General features: G+C 46.2%; 2 protein-coding genes across 2 annotated transcripts in view; one reads left to right on the top strand and one right to left on the bottom strand.

Moving 5' to 3' along the window:
- Positions 1 to 27500, bottom strand: part of nxph4 (neurexophilin 4) — a gene marked incomplete at its 3' end in the record, with an annotated part of 30953 nt that overhangs the window by 1249 nt on the left and 2204 nt on the right. The gene's annotated exons all lie outside the window — the stretch shown is intronic.
- Positions 11396 to 13811, top strand: LOC308173425 (kelch-like protein 10; the record flags this gene model as incomplete). Its single annotated transcript, XM_080548459.1, has 5 exons — positions 11396 to 11541; positions 11861 to 12350; positions 12465 to 13082; positions 13203 to 13352; positions 13440 to 13811. 5 exons carry the CDS (start codon positions 11396 to 11398, stop codon positions 13809 to 13811), a joined length of 1776 nt encoding a protein of 591 aa, XP_080404585.1.

Raw genomic sequence — 27500 nt, 5'->3', positions numbered from 1 at the left:
GGGGGGTTAGGCAGAGAGACTGGATAAACACTTCTCCACAGCATCCGATAAGCACAACAGGATGGAGCTGTGTTTGAGATTTCATGGTGTTTATGATCCGAATAAACTCACTTAAGCCCTGAAAATACTCAACATTTAAAATGTTAATCTTCTTTGACAATAAACAATGTTTTCGATTATAAATGTGGGGTACAATGCAATAGCTAGCATTCGTCTAGAGCTCTGTTACATTCCCGGTTTGACTTCGGTTCACTATGTGCAACTGTAGCCTTCTTATACAAACAAGCCCCCGGCCTCTCACTGACACTGGGACTTCCACTCCCTCCCCCCACCCCCCCACCCCATCACACGCACACACACACTCACACACACACGCACACATACACACATACACACACACACACACGCACACACACACACACAACACACACACACACACACACACACATCTAACCACACCAAGTCAATTTCCTGTATGTGCAAATATACTTGGCAATAAAAATAATTGATCTGATTCTGATTCTGATAAATGCAGGAGCGGAGGCTGGCAGAGGTAGACATCGGAGGACAAGCTGATTGTAATGCATGGAATGGAATGAGGAATGGTATCAAACACATATTCAATACATTACAATGTGCTCCTCCTATTTCTGCCTCCACTGCTAGATCCCAGCCATCCCAACCACAGTCTGTTCCAACTGAAGCTGTCCAAAAGACGAAGCCTCTTCCGGAGCCCCAGGGCCAAAACTCAGAGGCTAATCAACAGCTACTTCCCCCAGGCCATCATGCTCATAAACAAGCCCACTCTAGACGACTGACTATTATCCCCAAGCACACCCCATGTATACGGACCGACCTAACTTTAAGTACACAGTCACTTTGCTCAATACTACCTTTTACACCCACTACCACTGAGTGCAAGACTCATGACATTCTACTTTTTTAATTTACTATTTTATTTTATTTGACTATTTGTGCTGCTAATTGTCTTATGTGTCCCCCACAACTTGTCACTTGTCCAATTGTCTCACTTATGTCTTGTATTATTGTCACTTTATTTATCTCGACTTATCTTGCCTGCTTATTGTCTTGTGATGCAATGTCCGGAACTACGAATTTTACTCTCTTATTATATTACACTTGTGTAATGTGATGTAACAATAAAACTTGAAACTTGAAAACTTGAAACTTGAAAACACTAGCCTCCCCTGGTTGCAGGTTGTTGGATGTGTTGCATTTCATCCCTGTATTCCAGACACAATCCGCATTTTTTTTTAATGCCCTTTATGTATTGTCAATCTTCTTTTACACATTAAAGTGAATCTCCTATGTAAGTAAGATGGGGGCTTTGGTTCGTTCAGACTGGTTTTCCCCGACATCCCTTCAATCCAGTCTACAGTAGGTGCTTATTCACAGAGGTGATTGACTGGAAATTACTTCCCTGTTCTCTCTTATGTCTCGTCAATCACATCACTGCCATGCACACACACACACACACACACACACACACACACACACACACACACACACACACGCACACACGCACACACGCACACACGCACACATGCACACACGCACACACTCACACACACACAGAGAGAGAGAGACATCAAGCTTGTCTCTTTCCCACAGTACTATTGTGCAGCTGTCACAAGGAGGTGATGGTAAGAACTACAGCTTTTCTTCAGGGTTGAGGGATCCCTGAGAGATGCGGTGGGAAATAGAGTTTTAAACTATTCTCCTGATGGATAAACAAAACAACAAACAACCAAAACAAAACCTCCAAAATGTAGAGCTCAGCCCACGGTTTGGTGGCTAGTCATGTGATACCAATTCCTGTCTTTCCTAATTCAGAACCAGCGTGGTGGAACAGACCGTTTTGTGCCAAAGCTTTGCTCATTCGCAATCAATCACTAAAACCCAATAACAACCCCATATTGCCGTTTATCAGGGCAGTAGAGTCATTATTCAGTACAGCTGGTAATATATTTAGTCATTCAATTAATGTTTCTTTTCGTGTGGCCATTCATTACCATGTCTTGAGGGCTGATCTTAAGGTGGATTGATCAAGATGAAATGACTGGAAATCTATTGACCTGTGGCAGCAAAAGAAAAAAAGATGTTGATGAATTACTATCGACTGGATAACTCGACTCGATAAGGATTTGTTTATCAGGCATGGGTGGTCCCCTAGATGCCTTGACAAGGCGGAGGAGGAGAGCAGTTGGACTCATAATATTAAAATCAAACATGAGCAATATAGAACGAGTTCGCTACTGAGGATACGCCAAGTAGGGAGAAAGCACATCAAAGTATAACTCATATGTGCCAAGGTTGGCTTCCACTGAAAGCTATGTCAACATAGATGTCAGCTGTCACCACACGTAGCTAGTCTCTAGGGGTCCATACCAGCTCATGCCGTATGTCTGGGGGACATAGAAAATAATTAATCAAGCATTCGAGAAGTTCGAGAAAGAAGAACAAAATCTTCTGCGGAGAGAGACAGACACACTCCCGACTCTTCTAATGTAAAATGACAAATATTGAAAGAAAAATGTAAAATATTTGATGACTTGCTTCTTATTATAAAAGTATTAGACGTCAGTGAGAATGTAATTGATGTTTGTGATTATGATACAGCTCTAGAGGAGGATGGCAGGTTAGGCAGAAGGTCATATTAGGGTAGGCTACCGTTAAAAGATCAAAGCAACACAGATTCAGTCAGATACAGTTGCGCACGGTTCCGATCATAACACCTACTGATGATGTAATCCTTTTACACTGACAGAAATAGTTTGCAACGTGATGTACGTGTGTTCTTCAGACCGACCCAATAATCTCACTCAAAAAGCTCGAAGTTCAGCTTGAAGTGACAAGTCTATTGATGGGAAGCAGCATTTTCTTATTTTGGAAGAGTGCAATAATACAACTCTAACCTTTCATAGCTAAGATAATCAGCACAAAACGACTTTTTCTTCCTTTTATTTGTCACTTTATTTTGGGAGGTGGTGGTGGTGGTGGTGGGGGGGTCTCTGTAAATACTACAGTTGAGCTGAAGATGGAGTGATTTTTTCTCGTCAAATCGTATATACATATGTATGGTGCGAGGAAATTTAACAGGGAAAAAAAGAGTACAATTTGATTACGGGACATAGGAGATAGAGGATGCTGAAGGAAATGTTATTACCGAAGAGTGGAGATGAGAGGAGAAAGAGAGAAACCAGAGCACACGCCTTCTCTGGGGAATGTGAAACATTAATCATCTTTAACTTAATTTGGTGGTCTATATGAGCAAAAAGCATCTTTAGATGCTGTTCCCCTGTTGGGTGGAGGAGGGGCAGCCAGACCTAAGTGCATGCAACGAGAGCTACTCATTGAAGAGCGATGTTCGATGAAGCAGTGAGACCAAAAGAGCTTTCATATGCACTTATCAAATACGTGAGGTCGAGTGTCAACCAGAATTGACTTCTGATATGTCACTGACAGCCACAATTAAGATCTCTTTTCATCGTTAGGAAGGCTCGGATCAATGTGTCCTCTGATAGGTTGCTCCTTCATATTCAGCTCACTCACACTCCCATTCTCCAAGCTAACGTCCTCCCTCTCCTCTCGAGTGTGTCCAGAGGAAACATCGAGCCAGACATCCAGCTCTCTCCAGCCCTCCAGCCCACGTCTGCCCGCCTCCCTGCCCCTGACACGCAGCCTCGTCCCCCCTGGGAGTGATAGAGAGTTGAGGGCAGCTTGTCTGAGAGCACTTGCAGGCTTGTTCGTTTCTTTAATTGGAGTTTTATTTGTGACAATCAATTCATTTCCAGCTGGCCCCCTCTCCTGGTGCATTGATCTGCTGTCACTGAAGGGAGTCAAATGTACCCTTCCCCTCCCACTGCACCACACACATGCACATGAGACCAGGGGAGGCTGGTGGAGGTAGACATGGGAGGACAGGACAGGCTCATTGTAATGCATGGGATGGAATGAGGAACGGTATCACACGTGACTAAGAATATAGCACCAATGGATTTTGATTTTTCTTACTTTCTGCTTACACCACATATTACTTTCAAGCTGGGAGAGGACTTTTGGATTGATCTTTATTGTCCAATTTGACTCAAATGTTCGATTTCCTTTCAAGTGAGACAATACAAAAATGTTTTTTGATAAACCATTTCTAGTACACACTGTAGCATCCTGAATTGGGATGAGAGATCTACAGTAAAGTGTACTGTATATTGACATATATTATGAGAGTCTCCAAAAAAGTTCCTACAGAAGATGATATTACATCTCAAATACTGCATACTATTGCTCGAATTGTTCATATCAAACATTTGGAAATACAGTGTAAGACAAAAGGTGTTTTACTATGGCATGAACTTTAAAGGCCAAGAATATTATGAAATCTAGCTATTGTATGAGTCACACAAGATTATAGTGTCTCTTTCATGAAATGAATAAAAGACTCCCTCGAATGAACGATGGTATTGTTTTTACTCTTAGTAGCTAGGTGGCGGTGGGATTTCAGTGTGCCCGCCTGTGCGATACAGACCGAGCCTCCATTCTGTTTTGACAATGATCACATAATAATAAAATAAACTTTTCTTTCTTAAAAAAAAGAAAAGAAAAAAAAAAAAAAAAAGGGAGAGAGCTGGAAATGACATTTAATTACAGAGAGCAAAATAAAGCCCCAAGGAAAAGAGATAAACCAGTGGGGGGAAAAAACAGAGAGAGGGGAAAAGAAAAGGCAGTAAAAGCGATTTGGCAGTCCACTGGTGTCTCTGGATTATCATGAAAATGAAAGCCACTGAGTCAGGGGGTATAAGGGAGTATAAGGGAGCAGAGCAGGGGAATGGAGTGGCAGTAGATAACACAGTCAGGGGGAAGGAAGGAGGGAAGGAGGGAAGGGATGAAAGGAGGAGGTCGGGACAAGACAAGATATATATATATATATATACATATACTGCCTTTATATATATATATATATATATATATATATATATAGGCAATATATATAAAGGCAACCCTCTACAGTATATACATAGATACATATACATATACAGTACCAGTCAAAAGTTTGGACACACTTCCCCATTTGGGAAAGTGTGTCCAAACCTTTGACTGATACTGTACATATACAGTATATGACACACAGATATGAGCATATAAAATGAGTATCACTGAACCAAATAATAATAATAATAATAGTAATAATAATAATAATAATAATAAATATGTTGGTTCAAGAGCAGTAATACTTTCTACTGTACAATATTATAGTAGCTTGGTAAACATTAATCTTGCTAGAACTGATACAGTCAATATGAATCTCATATTTTATAAATACGATTTTTCCAATACAGTTGGTTGATTATTTCTGGAGATCAAATGGAAGTGAAAGTACACAGTGAAGCTTTCATCCCTGGAGTGAAAAGAAATCTCATACTGGTCACTTTATGTGTATCTTTGATTGCTGCTTGCATTCCACCAACGCTTAACATAGAAACGGCGCTATGACTGTTTGCATACAGTTTAACATAAAAACACAGTTTCAGAAGGAAGAAAGAAAGAAAGAAAGAAAGAAAGAAAGAAAGAAAGAAAGAAAGAAAGAAAGAAAGAAAGAAAGAAAGATGATGTAAGCGGCGGCTGTGGCTCAGGAGGTAGTGCCGGCGTCTAATGATCGCAAGGTTGGCGGTTCAGTGGTTCGATCCCCAGCTGGCCACGTGTCGAGGTGTCCTTGGGCAAGACACTAAACTCTACATTGCTCCCAATGAGCGGGCCGGCGCCTTGCATGGTAGATTGCTGCCTTTGCTGTGTGTGTGAACGGGTGAATGAGAGGCCGTTGTAAAGCGCTTTGGAATAAGGCGCTACATAAGTGCAGTCCATTTACCATTCGCAGTCCATTTATGTAATGATATAATGTAATGATGCTTGTACCATTAACCAGTACTTACATAACAGTATTTATAAAACCAGACTCTTGGTGGACTGGCTAAATATGAGCAGACAGACAGACTGACGGACGGATGGACGGACGGACGAACAGACAGACAGACAGACAAACAGACAGACAAACATGCAGACAGACAGACAGACAGACAGCACAGCCATACCTCCCCTATCTCTCCAGCCTGGTTGTGGCAGGGTGTCAGGAGACAGAGATACGCTGGTGGTCCACTGGAGAAACCATACTATGTATACTGTTCAGGGGTCCTGAACAGATCTGACATCAGCCTATCAGCAGGATTGAGATTCAGTGAAGAGGTCTTTACCAGTTCTGAGCTGTGGATCCAATCTCCTGATGCTTCACCCGTCTCCTCTCCTACTAAGGAGTCAACGCATCACCACACCAAGCATGGTTTGGACACACACACACACTCAGACACACACACACACACACACACACACACATATACACACAGACACACACAGACACACACACACAGACACAGACACACACACACAGACAGACACACACACAGAAACACACACAGACACACAGACACACAGACACACAGACACACACACAGACACACACACACACACATACACACTGACACACACACAGACACACACAGACACACACTCTCACACACACACACACACACACACACACACAGACAGACACACACACAGAAACACACACAGACACACAGACACACAGACACACAGACACACACACACACACACACACACACACACACACACACACACACACACACACACACAGACACACAGACACACACACACACACACACACACACACACACACACACACACACACACACACTACTACCCCTGGTCCCACATAAAGTCCCATGAGACTATGGTAAAGTATCATCTCATCTCAAAATACTTCACATCCACAAAACACATCAGCAGCAGAGTGCAAAGCCTCTCCATATTCGCTTTAACTCAAAACAACAAACAAACAAAAATGTGTTCATACTGAATATTCATACATTCATACTATGTGGAGTAGTTCTCAGTGATTCATAATTTCAGGCAGAATCATACCAGCAGCAAGTTTTTCTCAGAGACAGACAGACAGACAGACAGTCACATCACTGGCCATAGATCAACGGCGTGCCATCCCTCCCCATCTCTCTGATCAGCATGCTTCACTGCTGTTGTTGTGTGGCGGTGGGTGTCTGGGTTGGGTGGACCGCCTACAATGTCTTCACTGATGCAGCTGCACCCAGATCAATCACTCCCAGCTCCCAGCCTCCCAGCCCCGCCACTCTCTGGGCTTGGGAGGCAAAGCAGTGGAGGAGGAGGAGCTGATAGAGGTGGTGGCAGGCAGGCAGGGTGGGGGGTGGGGGGTGGGTAGAGGGACGGGGGAACGGGGGGGACCGGGGGGGGACGGGGTGGTTGGTGGATCTCTTTTGCATGCAGGGTGGCAGGCAATGCATCAAAAGATGACAGCTTTTCCATTCTTCTTTAAATAAAGAGTGGCGAGACTCCTGGCTGTGCTTTAACTTTAATCATCCATCTAAATAACTGTTCCAGAGTCGTGCGACTGGAGGTGTAGGCTGAGCCCAGGCTGCCAGGCAATACCAGCAATACCAACTGACGGGGCACTGCTGAATTTCTCATTTGGAAACGTGTAAACATATATTTGACTCAGATTGCAGACGCAAACTGTTGCCCCCCCCCCTTCCCCCACCTCCCTCCCTTTGCAGATTTATGTATTGGAGAGTTTTAAAATTCATTGCAGTTAGAGGTGGGTGGGTAGGAGACGAGGGGGGCGGGGGGTACGGGGGGGACGGGGGAGGGGCAGGATGAGTCGCTGGCAGGACGAGGGGCGCCTGGAGGCCTTAAGTGACAGTGATTGATGCCCCCTGTGTTCACAACTTATCAAGCGTGTACACGCACTCCATAAGAGATAAACAGCAGAAATATCCTCCCGATATATAAAGAATAAAATAAACACGGGAGACGGGGGGGGGGGGTAAAAAAAAAAAAAAACTGGGGACCTGTCTGCATAATGAATAGAGAAAAGAGAGAGGAGGAGAACAGAAGGAGGAGAGGGAGAGAGAGAGAGAGAGTGAGTGAGTGAGAGAGAGAGAGAGACAAGCGGAGGGATAGAATCCCAGCGGGTAAGGGAGGTCTGTGGGACAGGGATGGGGGGGCTGTGGAAGGGAGGAGGTGGAAGGGGGGGGAGAGGGGGGGGGCAGGGACACACGGGCCTCTGACAAGGCAGACAAGACACCCAGGCGGTAAAATAAAGCCCAGCTTCCTCAGATTTGTCTCCATTGCTCATCAGTGGGAGAGCCGGGATGACGGGTGGACTGGCGCTGGCTTCTATGCGGAAGTGTCAAAGTTACTCACTATAATAAAGACCTGCGCCTTTTCCCCTCTCCCTCTCTCTCTTCCTCTCTCTCTCTCTCCCCCCCCCCCCCCCTTGCATCACCAGAGCCTGAGCCTTTCAATTGCTCACGGCCGCAAAAGTTAGTACCAGAGGAATTGGAGTGGTTTGTAAGGAAACGATGTACGCGGGATGTAATTGGATGATTAGAGGAAAAAACGATGAAAAGACTAAACGTTTCATGTCTTTCTCCTCGTGTGAGCTGGTCTGGGTTTGGGAGGGGGGTCTCTGTATGACTCATTGCTGGCTCAAGGAATGGCGGATGGTGAACTTAATTGGAGCCGAGGCGATGGGTGGTGGCACATGAATATCCCCCCCCCCCCCGCCCCCCATCGCATCGGTCGCTGGCATAGCCGTGCGTTACCCCTATCCACACAGCAAGGTTAAAGCAAATGACCGAGGCCCGGGTTTTTGGCACCTGCAAAGACCTCCTACTGTAGTGTATCTAAATGTTACGTTCACTGTAACTCTTCGTTTTAGAAACAAATCTATGCTGCGTTTGCGAAAAAAAAGAAAACAGACATTAATCATAACTTTGAAAAGTAATAGAGATATGTATGTGGGATTATTCTAACGCTTGGCTCTGATAGAGGAGCACGTCTACAGTGAGTTTTAGTTGTGGATGTCTTTAACCAGCGGATGAATCACCTCTGCTCAAGGACGTAGCGTGGGGACCCCTTACTGGGATCTATCCCATCTACCATCTGGACACAAAGACAGAGTGCTGACCATGCCTCTAACTCTCCTCTCTCCTCTCCTCTCCTCTCCTCTCCTCTCCTCTCCTCTCCTCTCCTCTCCTCTCCTCTCCTCTCCTCCGCTCCTCTCCTCTCCTCTCCTCCTATCTCCTCTCCTCCTATCTCCTCTCCTCTCCTCTCCTCTCCTCTCCCCTTCTCTCTCTCCTGTCCTGTCCTGTCCTGTCCTGTCCTCTCCTATCCTCTCCTCTCCTCTCCTCTCCTCTCCTCTCCTCTCCTCTCCTCTCCTCTCCTCTCCTCTCCCCTCCTCTCTCTCCTGTCCTGTCCTCTCCTGTCCTGTCCTGTCCTGTCCTGTCCTCTCCTCTCCTATCTCCTTCCCTTTCCTATAACGTGGTGTATAGAGAACCTAATCAGTCCGATTGCAGGCAGGCCCTCTGGAGATGAGAGGGAATGAGAGGGAACACAGAGAGGGAATACAGGCTAGTAGAGTTAGCCAAGTGCAGGAGGGAGAGCTTGAGGTCTGTCAGTGTCTTTACTCATCCAGAACCGGCCCGAGAGAGCTCACTCCCAAGACCGCGCGCTTCCATCATTCCACTTGGTTTCACTCTCCGAGGCCAATATCTTTCACTCTCACAGGCCAATATCAGACTTGATATGAACAGAGATGAGAAACACTGGCTGGTGTCTCCACAGACAATTGTGTCCACCGCGGTTATTTGTATCCCTCTATCCGTAGGTGTAACTAGACCTATCTCTTCTCGTCTGCCTGCCCGCCCGCCTGCCTGCCACCCATCCAACCATCAGCCCATCAATACTAAATATACTGGTACATATCCGAGACCTTTCCCGTTCTCTCTCTCTCCCTCTCCCTGTCTCTCTTTCTCTCTGTCTCTCTCTCTCTCTCCTTCCTAGAGAAGCTGCCAGACGGAACGGTTGCTCTCTCAGGTCATCTCACCTGCAGGGGACTGCTGAGGGGCTGTAGCAGCTGGTAGCTCTGAACACAGAGGTGCACACACACACACACACACGCACGCACACACACACACACGCACACACACACACACACACGCACGCACGCACGCACGCACACACGCACACACACACAGACGCACACACGCACGCATGCTCACACACACACACACACACACACACACACACGCACGCACGCACGCACGCACACACACACACACACACACACACACACACACACACACACACACACACGCACACACATGCAAGGCGCTGGTATGGGCAGAGATCTGTGCCACTAGAATCTGAATTACTGACTTTGAATTTGAATTGCTCAATTTGAATTTTAAAAAATGACGTTGAATATTTTTTTTTACTTTGAATCACATAATTTGAATTTGTATTGTTTAACTTGATTTAGTTTTTCAATTCAGTTATTCAAGTCTCTCACACACACACACGCACCCACACATTATACGCACGCACATAATTAGTAATTGCAGGGTGAGGACTGCCTTGTTATGACGATACCCACTGACAGATGGCAACACGACATATTTACAAACACGAAACTGATCAGCTACCGTATCTGACAAGACTGTCCTGTAGTTGTTCATGTGACTGTTCTAGTGTTTTAGTTTTGTCTTTCTATGTGTCTAAATAATGTGTCTAGCTAGAATCTGGCTAGCTAACATTAGTGTAAGACAGTCAAGGCTCAGAACATGTTGATCTTTGTGGTTTCTGGTCGGCCACCCCATTTAACGTGTATTGTAGTCCTTCATTGAAAAACAAGGACAATGCACTTACATCATTTGATAGAGGATCAAACGATCTCTTTGGAGAGCAACTAAAGATGTAAACACCAGACAACCTAAATACTTGCTTAAATTGAGGACGGACATGTATGTGTTTGAATATTATCTTCAAAAGCAGTAATAAAGGTTCCTATCATCTGATGGAGCAGATACACAATACATTCTTTATGCGATTTTGTTGTTGCTATAATGGCAAAATATATACAACAAAAGTCAATATGGTTTAAATGATGCTGTCATTTCACACAGGGCACCCTCAAAAACGAGATGATGATGATGATGAAGAAGAAGAACATTAATATTTTTTTATGATGGTGTCAGCTTATTATGAAAATGGTATCTGAGACATTCTAATTTTGTATCACTCACTGTGATGTAATAATGCACAATTCTAGAACATGGTTACCACATGTAAGGGGAATGAAGGTTCACATTCATTGCTCAGAAGAATAGTTGCAGTGTGCCACCTCTTGCCCAAAAAGTGGATATTAAAGATATTCAACACAAGAATGAATGAACTGGAAGAGGGGTCCACCTCTACATTTCAGAGATGCAACATGGAGAGAAAAATGAGTTCCATGGCCTGTACAATATTTAATGAGCTACGACTGGAAGGAAAATTCTGTGACGTGGTGATTAAAGTCAATGGCATCGAATTCAACGCACACAAGAATATCCTTTGCGCCTGCAGTCCATATTTCCGGTGAGTGTCTTAACTTGGGGGGGTAGCCATGATGGATGGCAGGGATTCACTTGGCATGGATCCAAAGGATAATCAGAAGAAAATAGCCAGATCCTACAAGAGCTTACACATTGTTCTTTGTGGCAGCAATGATACATTCTATAAAAGATACAACTATTGATTCATAATATTTGTGTACCCCTCTTTATATTGTCATATAATTGCAGAGGGTGTTTATTATATTGCTGTACTATATTGAAAAGAGTATTGAGAAACTTTGATACAGTATATGAATGAGTCCTGACCATCATATCCCTCCTCTCTAAACCCTGACCCACAGAGCTCTCTTCACAAGTGGCTGGAGCAACTTAGAAAAGCGGGTGTACGACATTCCTGGTGTGTCACCGGACATGATGCGTCTCATTATTGAGTATGCCTACACACGCTCTGTGCCTGTCACTGCCGAGAATGCGCAGCAGCTTCTGGTGGCTGCAGACCAGTTCTCTGTCATGGGCGTTGTGCGAGCCTGCAGTGACTACCTAGAGGCCCAGCTGTGCCCGGATAACTGCATTGGGATCTGTACGTTTGCAGACTTCTACTCCTGCCATGAGCTCAGGCGCATGTCCTCTCTCTTCATCCTGCATCACTTTGAGGAGATGGTGCGTAGCTCCGAGGAGTTCCTGGAACTCTCGCCGTGGCAGTTTCGTGACATCATTGAGAAGGACGACCTGAACGTGAAGCAGGAAGATGTAGTGTTTGAGGCCATCCTGCGCTGGATTGGCCATTCTACTCAAGACCGCAGAGCCCAAATCTCTGTGCTGTTGCCTAAGGTGACTGAGAGTTGGACAACACACGTAACACGTAAATGTTTGATGCATTTCATAAAGGTGTATCAGCTGCCGACTGCATTCCGTGTCCATATCTGTCTGTGTCTGTTTGCTTAGGTACGCATGGCCTTGATGACAGCAGACTACTTCATGAACAATGTGAAGAATAATCCACTGGTGAGAGCCAATGCTGACTGCAGGCCCATCATCATCAACGCACTGAAGGCCATGTATGACCTGAACATGAATGGGCCCTCCAGCTCTGACTTCGGCAACCCTCTGACCCGCCCTCGCCTGCCCTATGCCATCTTACTGGCCATCGGTGGTTGGAGTGGTGGCAGCCCCACCAATGGCATTGAGGCGTATGATGCACGGGCTGACCGATGGGTCAATGTGACTCGAGAGGAGGAGAGCGCACGGGCCTACCACGGTGCTGCCTACCTCAATGGCTTTGTGTACTGCGTGGGAGGCTTTGACAGCGTTGACTACTTCAACAGTGTGCGCAAGTTCAACCCAGTCACACACACTTGGCACCAAGTGGCACCCATGCACTCACGGCGCTGCTACGTCAGTGTGGCTGTGCTGGGTGGCTGCATCTACGCCATGGGCGGCTTTGATGGCTATGTGCGAGTCAACACTGCTGAGCGCTATGAGCCTGAGACCAACCAGTGGACACTCATCTCACCCATGCATGAGCAGAGAAGTGATGCCAGTGCCACCACACTTTTTGGAAAGGTAAGTGGAACAGAGGAATAGGTAAGACTAACTGTACCTGGAACACAACTTGATAACTATTGTACAATGAATCTATTAAAAAGCCAGGATGGATGAATTTACGAGTTGCCTTAATTCTAGGTATACATATGTGGTGGTTTCAATGGGAATGAGTGCCTGTTCACAGCAGAGTGCTTCAACCCTGAGACCAACCAATGGACTCTGATCGCCCCCATGACAAGCCGACGCAGTGGGGTGGGGGTCATCGCCTATGGGGAGCAGGTCTATGCGGTGAGACCTACATAAAAATACACAATAAATCTATGCTCAAGTTCTGATATACTGTTATTGACCCACATTTCTCCTATCCTCTCTTAGGTGGGAGGCTATGATGGAGCCAACCGTCTGCAAAACGCAGAGTGCTACAATCCCCAGACCAACACCTGGCGCGCAGTTCCCACCATGTTCAACCCACGGAGCAACTTTGGCATCGAGGTGGTGGATGATCTTCTGTTTGTGGTGGGCGGCTTCAATGGCTTCACCACCACCTTCAATGCGGAGTGCTACGATGAGAAGACAGATGAGTGGTGTGACGCCCATGACATGGGCATCGTCCGCAGTGCCGTTAGCTGCTGTGTGGTGCACGGACTGCCCAATGTGCTGGAGTATGCTGCCCCGCGAGATACCCTGCAGAACCCCCGGGAGGAGCTCAAACTGTCCACCTCCAATAGCAGCATCCTTACTGTCTGACACCATATCTACCCACCATTACCCCCCATCCCTACATGACCCAGTCCTGCCCACTGCAGTCCACCTGGGCAGAGACAGAAACTATCCAAATAAATCCTTCAAGTGCCCATGGAAATCACATAACATTTCTGTCTTTCTTATTGCTTCTATCAGGCCGGGTGGTACAATTATTTTTCTACAATGAACGTATAAGGGAGACTTTAATTGAATGCTAGTTTGCAATCATGTCTTAACTTTGCTGGGCGCTAAGCCCATGCCCATTAATGTCCATCAATACGTGTATCTCTGACGTCTACATGTAAATACCATCCAAACAAAAGACAAATGATATAAGCACGCACACACACGTACACACACACACACACACACATACACACGCACACACACGTACACACACACACACACACACACACACACACACACACACACACACAAACACCTACACACACACACACACACACACACACCTCTGACCATATCTCATATTGGCTGTTTTGATAAAAAAAAAAAAAAAGCCAAGATAAAACATCATTGTCGATTTGGATAAAAGCAACGCTTGTGAGTAGTGCCATCTCTGGCTCAATTACTGTGTGTGTGTGTGTGTGTGTGTGTGTGTGTGTGTGTGTGTGTGTGTGTGTGTATGTGTGTGTGTGTGTGTGTGTGTGTGTGTGTGTGTGTGTGTGTGTGTGTGTCCGTGGGCTCCCTGGTCCCTCTGTAACAGCACCAGTAAACATCCACCTGTATAAATCAGACGGGGGTGACGGCTGAGCCAAAGGACATCCACGCCGCCGCCGCATTCCTCTCCTCCGCTAAATGATGTGTCCACGAGAAAACCTACCAGGAGATACGGAGGATATTGGGTGGCTATCTTACTTAAATGAATGCATTGGAGCCTTAAGCGGTATTGCGACGGCCTCGTCTTCAGAGAGAGGGGGGGACAGCTGATGAAACGCAGGCGATGTGAGTCATCGCCGGCCGATGAGTAAGGGATACAGGAAATGAACGGTGACATCCAGAAGCCCTGGTATTGTTGTTCCAGATAGATGTGTGAGACTCTATGAAACTAGTCGGGGTTTCTTTGTCAGACTGTTTTTTTTTCCGTTACAGTAAGGGCTTTTTCAAAGATGGCCGCTGTGGAGAAGAATGTTGTTGTAACTGAGAAAAACTATCGAGATATTTGCTGCTCATTTGCTGTACTTGTGAAACATCAATCACACTCGTATAGCTTCACACATTGTCTTAGGCGGGAAAAGCGCCTTGCACGCACGATGTCGACTCCCACGAATTGCATACGGTCCGGCATACCGCCTATACGTGTATTGTCTTCCCGCCCCATATAGACAGATGCCTGCGCCTCTGAAATCCGCCTTAAGGAAATCTGTCTTCTGAAATCTGGTTGTTGCCTTATCGTCAACATCTCCTCTTCACACAAAACGAGTCGCTAACTCTGAGAGGCTTGCCATGTTAGAGATCTATTTAGATTTATAGAGAGGGCAATTTCCACCTTCAGCTCTTGATTTGTCAGTACAGGTGTCTGTCACACGCACGCACGCATGCACACACACACACACACACACACACACACACACACACACACACACACACACACACGCGCGCACACACAGGAATGGGCCTAAAATATGGCAGATTGCCAGCGGTGAGGGGCCAGATGGATCTGTCGGAGGGGGATGGATGAGGGAGGGATGAGGGAGATGAGGGAGAGTAGATTTGCCATTTCTAACAAGCTGGGAGTATGCCTGGGGAGGTCAGCAGCACAGGACACACACACTCTTCACCCTGACATACCCGTCACATTCCTACTGTGGCATTCCTGTTAATTAAAACACAAGTTAACGGGCTAGCTCCCTCTATCTCCTCTGTCCTGAGGTACAGTTTATATCTATGTCTCTCTCTCTCTCTCTCTCTCTCTCTCTCTCTCTCTCTCTCTCTCTCTCTCTGTCTGTCTGTCTCCACTCTGTCAAGTAACCCTCTCTGTGTCCCCTAAATTCACACACACACACAAATATGCACACTGGCAATTTTTGACTGACTGTTTTACATAGAGCGTCGAGATAGCTAGTGACGAGATAGCTAGCAGCGTGTAGCGAAATGAGAAAGCGGTGGAACATTCTAAAATGGTAGAATGGTAGAATGGTAGAATGGTAGAATGGTGGACCCACAACGTGTTTGTTCCTTGGCTGAATTCCCCAAAGAGTGAACAGTGATACATGTGGGGCCAAAGTCAAAGAAAACAACCCAGCGTGTCTGTGTGTACTGGCGGCATCCCTGGAGACAAGGGTAACCTCCTAGCATGGTTACTCCAGGGATAGGTGACCTTCAGGACCAACCACGAGCTAGCATCATTACTCTCTCTCTCTCTCTCTCTCTCTCTCTCTCTCTCTTGGCTAGGCTGGCTCAAGGCTAAGAATAGGAACTGGGTCCTACTGTACACAATCACTCAAGTCATCATCTCTCTCCTCTAAAGCCCCCCCCCCCCCTCCCGCCCTTTTCTCAATGAAGCATTAGCTACCTGTATTTTGGCAGGTAAGAGGAAACCAGAGTGAGGAGGGTCTGACAGAAGAGCTCTTCTATAATGCTTAGTAATAGGATGATGGATACTGCTCCACACAGAGGTTAGGTCAGGGGGGGGGGGCTGGTGGAGGTAGAAATAGGAGGACGGGAATGAGGAACGGTATCAAATATGTCTTTCTTCCTTAACTGAATGGCCACTTTTCATGTTCGTCTACAGGCACACTATTTGACGCTCTTTGTTGATTAATCAGATTAGTAATGAATCAGTCAAAGTCCCCCCTCCCCTCTCTGGGACGTTTTGATACCTCCATGACAACAGACAGACAAACATCCACAGTCTGTATTCCTCGAACCTGAACCCCCCCCCCGCCCACTCTCTCTCTCTGTCTTCTTCTCTCTCTGTTCTGTTTTAACTCGAACCCAGTCGGGGGATCTGGCTTGGGAATCAATACCTTTCACCACTTAGCAAATCTGCAATAATAAAAGCATTACAGCGGTGGAAATACCAGCAAATCTTATTAAATATAGGAAGGTCCCGCTCCCCTTTCTCTTCTCCTCATTTCTCTTGTCTTCCTGTCTAGCTGTTGCCTAGGAGAGGAGGGGAGAGGAGGAAGCTTTCCCTCGGTCGGATGGAGAGCGGCATGTCTTGATCCCCGGCAATCTGCTCCTATAATCAACAAGCTAGGAGCAGAGGCCCCTGTGTTGCAGGTTGCAGGTAAACCTAGCGTAGCATTCTGTACAGCTCTCTCGCACTATATATATTTTATAGACTTGTCTTTTATATTCAGACTGCGGCTCAATAGTGCACTCATCTTTATTTCATTTTGGGATGGTTTTAATTTTGGCTGAGATTGTTTTTTATCCTTTCCTTTTTTTCCCCCTTTCCGTCATCCCGTTTTTCAATCTCCCTCCTCATTCCGAGCCAATTCTTTTCCGAGCCCCCCCCCCCCCCTTCCTTCTCTGCAAACTGAATCTAGGAAGAAATAGCATGTCTTGTTCTTCAGAGCCGTCGCAAAGAGAAGCATTTTTGAACAATCATCGTTTCGGATTTTGACTCCACACCGTTCACACACAACAGCAGGGGACCTGTCAGAAGGACAGACAGCATGTGCTCCCCGACACAGCACATTTTCCCTTGTCTCTCCCTGAATAAAACAAGACAAGAATAATTTCATCGTGTGGTACGGTGAGGCTGCACACAAATCGAATTCTGAAATCCAGAAAAAAAAGGAAAACGACCACTTTTATGTGATTAAAAAACAAGTCTGATAGAGAGACAGATATTGAATTGGTTCTATTTACCGGTCAACTCCCCAGTCCCTCTCCCTCCACCCCGCACTCAGTTATGTACTCAATCATTCAGGAGGTAGCCTGGCATCTCCCCTCAGAGCAGTGGTACCCTGGTGAGGATGGACACGGGGGGTTATACCATCATCAAAGCTTGTTATGGGCTGTCTGTGTCTCTGGGGGGAGGTTAAATCCACAACCACGGAAACCCTGTCAACACACTCACTTAGCTACTCCAGTAGGACCCCCCCCCCAGCCCTCTCGCAGCCCCATACGCCCCCCCTAAGCCTTAATGGTTTCTGTAGCTGTGTGGTCCATCCTGGTTAAAGAGCCGTGAGTTCGTATGGTTCTCATTTGACCCCCCCCTGGATTCAAGCTGCCCAGAGAATTACACAGAAAAAAAAACGCTCTGAAACGTTTCGAAAAAAATAAATAAACCGTCTTCAATCTGCAGCTGCATCTTCCAATTAGTGTATGCTTGAGAACAATAACAGCCTTCACCAGCAAACCGTTCAGTCAACCGTTCACGACAACAGGTGTCAAGAGATAAATAAATAAATAAAATGCTAGACTACTTCACAGGTTTCAAAGATATGAGGAGGCTGTAGAAGAGCGGAACGTAAAAAAGAAATCAGCTAATGACTCATTCAGTAGGCCTGTTTCTTACATCTTTAAATATAGTTAAATGCAGATGTATTTCCTGAGTTATAAGAGCTCGAGTCATTCACAAGGATAATGATCTCGGGCAGTATCAAATGCAATAAATTCTCGGCAGTACAGCGGCTCTTGAAGTTGGTGCTTACCGACTCAAGGTCCAAAGGGGTTACACGGTACAAATATAGGACAAGGATCTTTTGGGTGCAATTCTGGTTTACAAGGCGACATGGCAGTTAATCTCTCACCAATCTCTTTTTAATCTCTATCTCTTTCTGTCCGTCTCTGTGTGTGATTTATGTTGTCTGAAAGGTCAACGGGCAGGTTGACCCCCCCCGCCCTGCCAAGGGGGACTAGACTGTCCTATCCTGCCTTGTCCTGTCCTGTCCTGTCCTGTCCTATCCTGTCCTGTCCTGTCCTGTCCTGTCCTGTCCTGTCCTGTCCTGTCCTGTCCTGTCCTGTCCTGTCCTGTCCTGTCCTGTCCTGTCCTATCCTGTCCTGTCCTGTCCTGTCCTGTCCTGTCCTGTCCTGTCCTGTCCTGTCCTGTCCTGTCCTGTCCCCTCCTGTCCTGTCCTGTCCTGTCCTGTCCTGTCCTATTATCAATGACTTGGTGACATTTTGGGACAAAATATTTTTTATATATAAATAGAAAGTTCTTCATGAGATCCAGCAATTGGTGAAAGGAGCTAACTGAGATTCCTAACTGCATTTAAATATAGAGTGTATAAACAAACACTCTTCACAATACAATCAACTCAGAATCAATATTTTATTTTGGCTCTCGTGTAAAATGTGTAAAATGCCACATTTTAGGCCCTTCTATTCTGTATTGTTCAGTATTGTTCCTGCTCTGGACTATAATGCAGTATAGTAAATGATGACTATATACCAACTACTCTCCCCAAAGTCATTGTAAGTAAGAGTAAGAACAGCAAATCAGCACTCCCTTGCTGTTGCTGGAGGAGGTGTGTGTGTGTGTGTGTGTGTGTGTGTGTGTGTGTGTGTGTGTGTGTGTGAGAGAGAGTGTGTGTGTGTGTGTGTGTGTGTGTGTGTGCATGCGTGCGTGCGTGTATGTGTTTGTGCGTGGGTGTGGATGTGTGTGTGTGTGTGTGTAAGAGAGAGAGAGTGTGTGTGTGTGAGAGAGAGTGTGTGTGTGTGTGTGTGCGTGTGTGTGTGTGTGTGTGTGTGCGTGCGTGCGTGTATGTGTTTGTGCGCGGGTGTGGATGTGTGTGTGTGTGTGCGTGCACGTATGCACGTGCGCTCGGGTGCATGCGTGCGTGTGTATGTGTGGGTGTAACTCTGCTTACGTCCTCTTGTTTATGCTGCGTTGCTTTGTTCAGACTTCTCTCTCAAGTGAGATGAACTGCGTACGTTAGAATAACCGTACTGTAGCTGCCTGCATTCAGGCCCCCCCCTCTAGTTTGATCCTATGGCCTCGTCGTCTGACTGGAGCTGACTGGTGGTGTTGTTACACGCAGAGACCTGATCTGAGACCTGATCCAAGAGCCTTCCAGGAGGGAGACATCTGGTACCCTAAGTGAACTGAGACGTCTAGTGTGTCTAGTTACATCTGCTGTATTCCCTGAACTCAATGGACTTTTGATGCAACTTTTGATGCTTGATGACCTTGTCACACAGCAACACGACTGACATTGTGGATTGGGAAGAGGTGGTTCTCCGTGGGTATTAGCCTGGCACTCTCCCCGTCAGCACTTTAGAAGCCCACTCCTCCCCTGCATTGTTCGTAGACTTTCTAGCCTATGATGGATAGGTTGTCTTTTATCTCGACTGTTGTGTTTTTTTATTAACTGCTGCTATATACGCAACAAATGATCTCTCTGAGGACTTTCAAGTCGTCTGAATCTGAATGTGAATCATTGTGGATGTAATAATATTCACACATTCGTGTATCCGTGCAAAAAAAGAAAAAAATAAAGAAAGGAAACATGTTTGATTCAGAGAACATAACGTCAAAATATGCTGTGTGTAAGTGTATGTGTTTTAAACCATTCTGACAGTTTAAGGGCAGAGTGAGAACTTCAGTAGAACACTTCAGAATGTGCCACGATGAAAATACGAGCGTACGAGGGCTCCTCTTCCGTTCAATCCCAGCTTTTTGTTTGTTCTCTTCTCGCCTTGCACGACCCTGACCCCATGCATCCCCAACAACCTCCTTCAGGCAAACTTGGACCAAGTTAAAGGAGCCGGAATCCAGTCCCACGGCCCCCCCCCCACCCCCACTTCCTCTCTTTACCAGGGCTAATTAACTAAAGCCCAAGCTGAGATTTTATATTATTCAACAGTGAAAGCTATCTCTGATCCAGAACCTTCCAGAGAGGCTCATGACACAGCTACTGGTGCCAGGGAACCCCCCCCCGCTCCCCTCTAAACACACACACACACACACACACACACACACACACACACAAGCACATGCACACACACGCGCATGCACATACACAAGCACACACACACACACACACACACACACACACACACAGAGGCGTACACACGCACATACACAGAATATTCTCCTGCACCCGTACAGAGCAGCCGGAAAGATATGGAATTCGCCTCACATATTTTGTGGCCCTACAAGGGCTACATTTTAATCAGACTCACTAGCAAAGCCCTGACAACATGACTGGCATTAAAATGGGTTGCAGAGGAGGAGAGGAAGAGGAGGAGGAAGAGGAGGAAGAGGAAAAAACATGTAAGGGAGGATGAGGTGATGGGAGGATAGAGGGATGGAGGGATGGAGGGGCGGTAGGATGGAGGTATAGTGGTGTTATTGTCAGGGTTGAGAGCCGAGGCAGGTGCAGAGAGAGGAGTGGAGTGATAGATGAAAAGGAGATGGTTTGGTGACCCAACACTCCTTGTACTTACTGCCAGACATAATTCATAGGAGCTTGGACAAAGAACAATATAGAAAGGCTTTATAGACAAACAGTCTCAGGGAAAAAACTATTGAAATACAGGATATTTGAGCTTTTTCTTTTTTTTTTTTCAGCATGAGCATATTTCCCCTCTTATTCATCTTTTCATTTCAGTTCTACAGAACATGGGACCTATTATTACACAGCTTCATAAAACCCCAGAGCCTCTTGTACGTCCAGCAGGATTTCACGATGATTTTCCAATCTTTTATTCATCATTTCTAAAGGTACAGTAGTGACTGTCCTCACGGATTAAACACACCCGGTGCGTTATTTCAACTCCGAACTCCTGTCTGTTTTCCACCCTTTTTCTCCTCCAATAAATTCGATGTGTGTCTGAATTAATGCATTACAAGCCATGGTAGAGATATTAAAAAATACTAAAAAACAACAACAACAACAGCTAATCCTTCGTCCACAGTCCCATCTGCACCCGTCCTCACGCTGAGCTGACCCTGAGCATTTCCCGCCGCCTGCACTATGAGTTATGATATTTGGTGTCTCTCGGATTACACTTTAATATTTCATTACATGCACAAAATCCACCTCTATATATCTCTCATCTCTCCCAGGTGTGTCGCTATTAATCACAGGCCAACATTGTGAAGACCCAAGGCTGTCGAATATCTCGAGCAATGCACCGGTACACATCACACACACACACACACACACACACAAGCACACATACACACACACACACACACACACACACACGTATTCAGAAATACATGGTTGTGTGTGTGTGTGCGCGTGTGTGTGTGAGATAAATATGTGTGTGTAGGTAACTATGTGTATACGTGTGTGAGAAAGATGTGCGTGCATACACAGGTATTGTATTATGCATGCACACACACATACACACACACACACAAAAACATGACACGTTTTTTGGTAGGCATTATGTTTACGACAGTCAACATGTGTGTGTGCGCGTGTGTGTGTGTGTGTGGGATGTGTACTTTGCATCGCCTGAATTATTCGAGAGAGACTCACTCCTCATCACATATGGAGGAAACAAACCCAGTGAGTGCCGATCAGAAGCCAGCTCTCTCTGTCCCTCCTGATGTGATCTATTTCCTCGCTCTCCTCACGGCTTCAGTGGGGAACACATTTATTCACTGCTCACATCTTAGCAATGACTGGGGACCTCTAAAAGTGGAGCACCACAGCTCCATCTAAAGTAGGGCTGGCTCCGGCTGACCACTCCCTCCCTCCTTCCCTCCCTCCCTCCCTCCCTCCCTCCCTCCCTCCCTCCCTCCCTCCCTCCCTCCCCCCCCCTCCCTCCCTCCCCTCAGCTTAATTAAGAAATGCAAAGAAGAGCAAACAGGCCCAGAGTCCAACTACAAGAGGAACACAAACGGAGGAGAACGATGATGATGATGATGATGATGATGATGATGATGATGATGACGATGACGATGGCGATGGTGATGAGAAGAAGACCTCTCTGACGACGGGCCCTATATCTCTCTCCTCGGTCTCTCACCTCTGTCTCTCTCTCCCTCTCTCCTCCTCTATCTCCCCCCCTCTCAGCAGGTGATTTCCACAGGCAGATGTGAGGTGATGGATAGAGGGGCCTAGCAGAGGAGCAGTCTCGCAGGGCATGACAAACCATGGGATAATGTCCCTTTATCGGTTCCAGCAAAGTGTTCATTTTCTCCCCCCCGCGCCATTACGGCTGTAATACCTCAATGGTAATTGCGATGTAATAAATAAGCTCTTTGTCTACCCCCCCCCTTGCACCCTGACAACAAAGAGAGGGCCCGTATTGAGCATTTCTTCATTTCCCCATGCCTTAGCAGTGGTAATATATTTCCCTCCCTTCCCGGTCTATTCATTCTCACCACTCTCCATTCCACACACTGGGAGGAGAGGAATAGCTGTATCTGTCACATTGCTTATTTCGTGTGATGAGTGTATTGCCGGGGAATATTTCCAAATTGATTCCTTTTTAGACATTATCATTTTTTTTCTTTTCGTCCGGTGGGAGCAATTTCCCCCACAAGTTGGTGAGGCACACACGACACAATACCATTGTGATTGTCCCATCCGTTGAGGAGAAGAACTGTGGATTTGAATGCAAGGCATCATGTGTACCCATCGTGTGCTACTACCCTACCGAGCTAGACTGACTAGGTTTCCAGGCATCCTGACCCAGACCTCAGTGATCCTCTCTGGAGGGGGTTCGGGGGGGGGGGGGTAGGGGGGCAGGGGGGTGGTGGAGAACCCCCCCACACACCTCCACCAGCGGCCCCAGTACAGAGGCAGTCTGCTTGGACGCTGCCTCCGACTGGGCAGACGCTGCTCCTCTAGGAGCGGGGGGGAAGCAGCTGTCCACTGGCGGCTCCAGAACAGATTGGCACCCGGGCTCAGGTCTGATGTGGAGCGCCAGCGCCAACGGGCCAGCGCTCCGGTTCTGATTCTGCTGCCCTTGGGGGACTGGGTGGGGGGAATCTGGCAAGGACTGGGAGTGTAGGGGGGCGGGGGGGGGGGGGGGGGTGGCCTACCTCTAAAAGAACGAAAACGAAACACATCTGTTCAGCCCTCAGCCCCGTCTCTCTCTCTCTGTCTCTCTCTCTCTCTCTCTGTCTCTCTCTCTCTCTCTCTGTCTTTTCCCCTCCACGCCTGCTCTCTTTCTCTCTCCCTCTCGCCTCTCTGTTGGTGGGCTGAGGTTGGTAAATGAGGTGGCCGTGAGATCCATCCATCTCTATGGTGCTATACCAGTGACAGTCCTCACCCCTCCCCATCCTTCCGTATCCCGCGTCCGTCTGTCTGTCCGTCCACCCCCCTCACCACCCCCTCCCTAGTCTCGCACCATCCGTAGCAGCGGAATGTGGATCCGGGTTTTTGAGAACTTCCACAAAGACAGTAGTCACCTCTACCGACAAATCATGAGTTTGAGCAGGTGTGTGCGGCTCAGATCGAAGGTGTAAATTGCTGCGCTCCTTCTAAATGTATGTACATCTCTATAGCTAATGCAGACAGCTAACACAAAGGCAAGCCTCTAGAAGTTAACAGCTAGTTTAGTGTTGGGGATATGTTGACGTTAGACACGGAAGACGAAGAACGAGAGACAAAGAACGACGACCGGATTTCCTGCGCATGCATGTCACCCCCCCCGCCCTCCACCCCCCCCCCCATCCATTCTCATTTTGAAGGCAATAAGCCTCCAGACGGTATGCAGGGAGCATATGCAATTTGTGGGATGCGACACATTTGACCCCGTGAGACGACTATGTGTCCACCCCAAAACCCCCAGGTCATTCCTAATGAGACACCGTGGCCGTGGTGCAAAGAGGAATGTCTCTCCTTACAATGTTAAAGATTGGGTGTGTAGAAAGCTGGGTTTGGTACAATTACCCTACAGACAGACAGAGAGAAGTGAGATGCAGGTACGAGTGTTCTTGATCAAAGATCAGAGATTGGTATGACTCTCTCTCCCTGCGGCGATCTGCAACACCCCCACCCTGGACGCCTTTCAAACAGCCCTCAAATCCCACCGGTTCGCCCCTCATTCTGTTGTTGTTTTGTCTGTCTGTTGTTTTGTCTGTCTGTTTGTCTGACTGTTTTTGTTACTTTCTGTTTCTCTGTAAAGCGACCTTGGGTCCCCTGAAAGGCACTATATAAATATATTATTATTATTATTATTATTATTAGTAGTAGTAGTGTCTGTCCTAATTCCCTGATCATGTCACTGTGTCCAACTGCTTGGTATATAGTACTGCTACAGTTTACCAGGGGACGCGTGTTTGATACCATTCCATTCCATGCATTACAATGAGCCTACGATTTGAATGAATGAATGAATGAATGAATGAATGGTCTTTATTGTCATTAATACAGTACAGGTACCATACAATGAAATTTAGGAGGAGGGGCTCCCCTGGTGCTTGGAAAAAAGACTAAAAACAAGAGAGCCAAGGGTAAAATAAAAAAGAGAAAAGAGCTGGTTGACATAAATAAAGGCTATGTACACTATCTACTATACTATACAACACTGTGCTGTACACTATGCTATGCTATAAATATCCTAACTGTTCCTATATCTGAACCTTATGTACACAAGGGTTCTACCCCCATCAGCCTCCCCTGCACTGTACCCATAGTCTCTACAAAGGTAGTGTGGCTCTGACTGGCCTGACAGGCAGACTCTTTGCATCAGTCCTGAGAGAAAAAAACTATACAGTATGTTTGAAATTATTGATAAGCTTCTGGTACTGTGGTAGTTCTTCGACATAGGAAAAGAAGACCCCCAAAAATATTCCGGGCACATGGACAGGATTGCGCCAACTCTCTCGACTCAAGGAGCCTCTCTGCTACCACAGAACAATGCCATTGGCTTCCTCAGCGTTTGGGTGTTCTGGGGATTGATAGTTTCCCAAAGGTTTTGTAGCTTAAGTAGACCTTCATTTCTCCCAAAAACCTAGCCACAGAGTTCAGAGTGAGGGACACGGGATTGTACAAATCAATGTTCGCAGTTCAATCTTCTGTGTGTGAAAGAGCAACATTTGTTAAATTAAAAAATGTTGCTGGTCTAGGAAAGAAGTGGGCCTCGATTTTCAAAAGAGTTAAAGTACTGCTTTGGCTATGAAGCTTTTGGGCAGCTGACCTACCATCAGTGAGTCTTCATCACTATACTGTACCTAGAGCCATTATGAGGATGATGTTGTCATTCTGGAAAAAAATCGATTTGGTTGAACTAAGTCAGTTGTGATTTTATTAATCTCTAACATGATCCTATGATCCTCTGGGCTTTAAAGGGGCAATCTGGGATTGGTAAAAACAATGGTTTTGATATATTAATATGAATGATATATAGCCATTGATCCTCGAAGAATATAGCTCCATTATCTGTAAACAATGTAATTGTAAACAACAGCTGTATAGCTTGATCTAATGGAGGGTCAGTCCTGGCCTCCATAGCACATACTATGAATGTGAGAGTAGTAACATTTTTCCAGCCCTATTTTTCACATGTTAACCCAAAAGAATGTGGCGGAGAGAGAACGCTTTGAATCCCAGATTGCCCTTTTAACAGTGACGGTGGATCGAATTGAAATTGTGCATACAGAAACTAACCATCTATATACCCTGAAGGTTTCTTTTAGATGAAGTAGGCTTATATGAAATATCCAAATGTTTATCTTTGACCCCATTTGTCCAGTTGGGTCTCATCATGAAGGCTGAATACAGCCGGGGGGGGGGGGGGGGGGGGGGGGTGTAGTTCACTGTATTCAGTAAGCAATGACTCACATCAAATGCAGTTGAATGAATTGTCAAAAATATTGTAAAGTATGACAAAATTAGATACAGACACAAATTATTTGTTTAACCTTCGCTGCAGACAGTGTTAACTCCTCTGAACACTCTGTCTGGGCCATTCCCCGGCGTATCGTTTGATCTGGCCCAAAGAGTATATTGGAGCCACTCGAGCCTCGATAGACACAGTAATGTGATTGCTTTTGTTATCATGATTGAACACAGATTAGACCTATAATCGGGTTTGTGAACACAGAATATCATTTGCAGAGATTAGAGACCAATAGTGCATCATGGCGGGTCTTTGAGGTGAATCGGTTGACATACCGTTTATACGCCCAGGCAATGAAGACAGACTAGGACCTGCTATGGTGACTCCAACATACTGCAAGTCTGCAGCAACGTCTGACAATGGGGATGACCACAAGCCTCTCATGCAGGAATACAGTGGTAAGACACCATGATTTGAATAGGTGGGTAAACCCTGAACACTATGGATTGACATGGTGGTGTAAAAATATTGCAAATACAGTAAGATTGACTGAGTATAGAAAACCCTATTCACCCATATAAAAAAGGTGGGTTAAATGAGCTGCCTTGTATCTGTTTGATAACATTCCTCTCTCCATTCCATGCATTACAATGGGCCTGTCCTCCATTGTCTGCCTGCACCAGCCTCCCCTGGAGTACATACAGTACAGTATGCATTTTCCACACAGATGGAAAGAGACTAAGATATCCAAAGGGTGAGATTCTAAGATGTTGAGCTACATAAAACATTGTAAAACGTATATACTCACTAGGACACTTTATTAGGAACACCTGTTCCTGTACACCTACACACAACAGTCCAAGCTGTTGGAGGTGGTGTAATGGTGTGGGGAATGTTTTCTTGGCACACTTTTGGCGCATTAATAGCAATCAATCATTGCTTGAATGCTACAGCCTATTCGAGTATTGGTGCTGACCATGTGCATCCCTTCATGACCACAATGTACCCATCTTCTAATGGCTACTGACT

This window comes from Nansenia antarctica, assembly GCF_963989245.1.
Source record: "Nansenia antarctica genome assembly, chromosome: 18".
NCBI classification, from domain to species: domain Eukaryota; kingdom Metazoa; phylum Chordata; class Actinopteri; order Argentiniformes; family Microstomatidae; genus Nansenia; species Nansenia antarctica.
Note: the sequence above shows the minus strand (reverse complement) of the source record. Positions and strands in the feature narration are given on the sequence as shown.